At 42.7% G+C, this 958-nt stretch overlaps 1 protein-coding gene across 1 annotated transcript in view; it reads right to left on the bottom strand.

The window, feature by feature from the left end:
• Window positions 1–142, bottom strand: part of LOC119593634 — a 72,670-nt gene extending 72,528 nt beyond the window's left edge. Inside the window, exon 1 of the mRNA XM_037942587.1 lies at window positions 64–142. Coding sequence (XP_037798515.1) covers window positions 64–142 — 79 coding nt within the window. The remainder of the gene's footprint in view (window positions 1–63) is intronic.
• Window positions 143–958: the final 816 nt, after the last annotated feature.

Here is a 958-nt window from a genome sequence, read left to right as displayed (position 1 = left end):
CGTATAATAAATTAAAATAAATGAAGAATATAATGAAACCTTAGCCCTGCCTGTCATGACTACTGAGGTCGAAGGACAGGCCCTGAAGAACTGCATGAAATGACATCGATACTGAAATAGTAGCCTCTTCTAGACACGTCATGTCCGTGCATGGTTCCTGACAGGACATTCGACAGATGAGAGTACATACATTCCAAGGAACAGAACGAGGCAGATTTGGGCGCAGGAAGCCGGGTTATCCACAGAAACGCGAATGGCAGTAGAAGGTGCGATTCATTAATAAAGAGACAGACGGATAGCCATCTCACTGGCCAACGGAGAGCTGTTACAAGCTGGAAGATGAATCCTGCGTGGTAAGTAAGACGGAGGAGACAGCCGTGTACCTTATGCTTTCTTGTCTCCGGGATAACTCTGTTCCTACACTAAAGATACATTGCTCTGTAGATTTTATGAGTTCTGACGAGTATTCTTGCTAGACTTGTTTACAGCGATTAAGCGTAAACAACATCAGAAAACTACTTTTAGTTGCAAAAGCAAAGTGCCCAGCGAACCGTGTCTTTGCCAGCTGTTTTTTTCCTCGAACATGGAACACCTTAAATTGTATATCTTTGATGCCTGGAACGCCCGCCCGGCCAAGTGAAGCGTGAAGCATTTGAATTGGTTTGTGTGTTTTGCCATTTTTCTGAGCATAGCTAAAGCGATACGTTTTGATTTTGACATAGATTTCCCCCCGAGATTTTGCAAAAGAGATGCAAATGTGGCAAGTACAGCCTATTGTAAATTGAAATCTTGAAACCGTCCATCAAATCTGACCAACTTTAACACGGACCAGCAGTTAACGGGGCATTATTACACTAGCCTAATTTACATGCTAAGTAAAAATGAGAAATAAACTTCGACTCGCCGGGTGTTTTACGCAGACATGGATGCTTAAACCATAATTACGTCTGCCTCATTT

The sequence above is a fragment of the Penaeus monodon genome, chromosome 32 (genome assembly GCF_015228065.2).
Source record: "Penaeus monodon isolate SGIC_2016 chromosome 32, NSTDA_Pmon_1, whole genome shotgun sequence".
NCBI lineage: Eukaryota > Metazoa > Arthropoda > Malacostraca > Decapoda > Penaeidae > Penaeus > Penaeus monodon.
This window is presented reverse-complemented; position numbering and strand designations above follow the sequence as displayed.